Source organism: Etheostoma spectabile, chromosome 20, assembly GCF_008692095.1.
Source record: "Etheostoma spectabile isolate EspeVRDwgs_2016 chromosome 20, UIUC_Espe_1.0, whole genome shotgun sequence".
NCBI classification, from domain to species: Eukaryota; Metazoa; Chordata; class Actinopteri; order Perciformes; family Percidae; genus Etheostoma; species Etheostoma spectabile.
This window is the reverse complement of record NC_045752.1, coordinates 4135983-4138717: the sequence shown is the minus strand read 5'-3', so window position 1 is coordinate 4138717 and position 2735 is coordinate 4135983. Positions and strand designations below refer to the sequence as shown.

Here is a 2735-nt window from a genome sequence, read left to right as displayed (position 1 = left end):
CAGTGGAAACTTTTTATAAACTTTTCTTTCTCTCAGTCAGCCACCAGATGTCCTTCATAATTTCATAATCACTAGCCGTCATGGAAACTTGGGATGTTATGAAAAGGCGAGGGGCTGACTGTTGCATAGCACAACTGAATCTGTCCAGCTCAACATATAAAGGAAGTTTAGTTGATTGTTACCGAATTTCATTGGAATCACACACATCACTATGTGTTTTCGGCATAGACCCTACGCATGTTTTCATTGTGCACGGTAATGTCACGCAAATCACCAAGTCAGGATGACAGAGCAAATGTACTTTCATATTGTATAAAAAAAAAAAAAACATCACTTACCAACCAAACCAGCAGTCCTCGTGACAAAGAGAGACGTTGGGTTTCTTCAGAGCCAATTGCAAAACTCGCGTAGTTTCGGTGCCACCCTCTTCTCAGCCCGGGTATAAAGAGTTTGACGCAACGTTGCCAACAACAAACACTGCTGACGCTCCTCACCTGCACACACTTACAGAGGGAATATTCACACCACTACTTCAAGCGTCTCTCATTCATTTTTGACCTGCAAACATGATTCCAGGGGAAAGCTTCGGGTCCATCGAGAACAGGTGAGATGTGTTGCTCGTTTTTTTCTGCTTCATGTCAGATTTGGCTGTAGTTTTATGGCTGTTTGAGCCATGTAGATGGAAATCATGTGATGGACAGAAATGACTCTCCTCCTTTGACCCTTGCATTGCCCGAGCTGCTGAGTTTGATTCAGTAAAATCCCACTTTGTGAGCTTGGATTTTAGACTTTATCTGGACTACTTTATATACATTCAACTCCACTAAAGTTATTTAAAAGTATATATATGCATACAACTTTAAAAGTTGATGGATAAACCATGACTTCAAAAAGTAATATACCTTCATTTATGTTTTAAGACTTTTCTATTATAAGATTTTAAGCACTAAAGTCTATGCATGTTCTCTGTGGACCAAATATATAAAGTAGCCTATATATTTATATAAAGCTTATAATCAAAGACCCTCCTTTTATCAAAATCAGCAACATACTACATGACTGCTGGAACTGATAAGACTGATAAGGGTATAATAATAACTTTTGATGTATTTTTATCTGGCATTGACATTAGATAACAGCATTTAAGGAAATTGATTAATACAGTATTGGGCCCATTTAATAAAGAACTGCAGCAGTTCTATTTCCAGTTTGTTGTGTTTTTGCAGAATATCAAACGTTAATTGTTCTTTCTCCTCTCAGGATGCAGTCTGTTGGTCTGGCTCTGGAGGAGTTGCTGCTGACTGCTCAGAAACAAGACTGCCTGACCGTCGGCATTTATGAATCAGCTAAACTTCTTAACGCGTGAGTTGAAATTAGAAAGTTTGCCAATGCCTGCATTGTACATGCTTCTCATACATTTCACAAAATAACTTCCATCCCAGACATGTGAGTGCAAGTGTCTTCCTTAAACCCATCATTTTTCCCCTTCCCCCCCAGAGACCCAGACAGCGTGGTCCTGTGCCTTCTGGCAGCTGACGATGGAGATGATGCAGATGATGTGGCGCTGCAGATCCACTTTACCCTGCTACAGTCCTTCTGCTGCGACAGCGGCATTACCATCCTGCGAGTCTCAGGCATTCAGTGTCTCAAGAATCTGCTGGGTGCTGTGAACGGCAACAGAAACCAGGAAGAGCTCAGAGACCTTCACTGCATGCTGGTGACGGTGTGTTGACTCAGCACAATAGCCCAGTCTTATGTAACTGCCAGGCCAAAGTGGAAATCTATTATTAGAGGTTATGTTCATCCAGTGACTTAGCTGAAATCTTGCATCATATTCTTAGCATTGCTATACATTTCTGAAACTTTTCCCTGTGATTTCAGTTTTAGATTTCTGCAGACTGAATTCGCCTTAAAGTCTCAACATGAATTTGATGTTGTATTTGTTTCCAATCCAGAATCCCCAGGCGGACCACTGCAGGCTACAAGAGGTGGGGACCTACTGCCGGGAGAGTCAACGCCTTGACCAGTGGGTGCCTGAACTGGTCCTGCAGGAACGCTGAAGGGTCTGACACCCTTACACACCAACAAACACAGCAGCTTTTGGGGTTCGGATACTGATGAACTGAAGGAGCCGTTGTTGCTCATGCAGGGATGGCCTGAACTGGACTGGGACGGGCTATCCTGACTGATGACAAGCAGGGACCAAGGACCCATCAGTCGAAACAGTCAGAGTGGAGACCGTTTACTATCAAATCTGCTTTGTGCAAAAGACACAGACAGGAAAGCAGATTCACATCCAGACCACATTGTTTGTACATTGTCAGTAAAACTAAATCTGAGCTTCTATTTGGCTGCTTACAATGTTTATGGGGCGTGACAATCAATAATAGGAGTAGTAGCGTGGAAAGAAATATGTCCACACCCCAGCTTGTACACAGAGTACCTGTGTGTTTTTGATGAAACTATGTACAACATTCCTGTGGATTCCGATATGGGAGAGTCCTTGGAGAGAAGGTGTGTGTGAATGTGTGGTATGCTTGTACAATACCTGTGGTTTTTCTTTTGAAAAGACTGGGTTGGCAGCGTGTGCATTCTTGAATGAGCAGCTGAACTTGCAGAGGAATCGTCACCATGGAAACTGAAATGGAAATTGTGTTCAAGCTGGAAGTCATACAGATTTTATTTATTTCAGGACCAAAGAAAAGGGAGGCAATGAACATGATGTTTTTGGTCAG

At 42.3% G+C, this 2735-nt stretch overlaps 1 protein-coding gene across 1 annotated transcript in view; it reads left to right on the top strand.

Annotated features, from left to right (window-relative positions):
• The first annotated feature begins 404 nt into the window (after positions 1-404).
• The window catches only part of LOC116670022 (growth arrest and DNA damage-inducible protein GADD45 beta-like), a 2559-nt gene continuing 228 nt past the window's right edge, over positions 405-2735 (top strand). The window contains exons 1-4 of the mRNA XM_032500256.1: positions 405-604; positions 1261-1362; positions 1498-1723; positions 1956-2735. The exon at positions 1956-2735 is cut by the window's right edge and continues 228 nt beyond it. Of these exons, the coding sequence (XP_032356147.1) occupies positions 567-604; positions 1261-1362; positions 1498-1723; positions 1956-2060 (471 nt within the window). The 5' untranslated portion in view covers positions 405-566 and the 3' untranslated portion in view covers positions 2061-2735. The remainder of the gene's footprint in view (positions 605-1260; positions 1363-1497; positions 1724-1955) is intronic.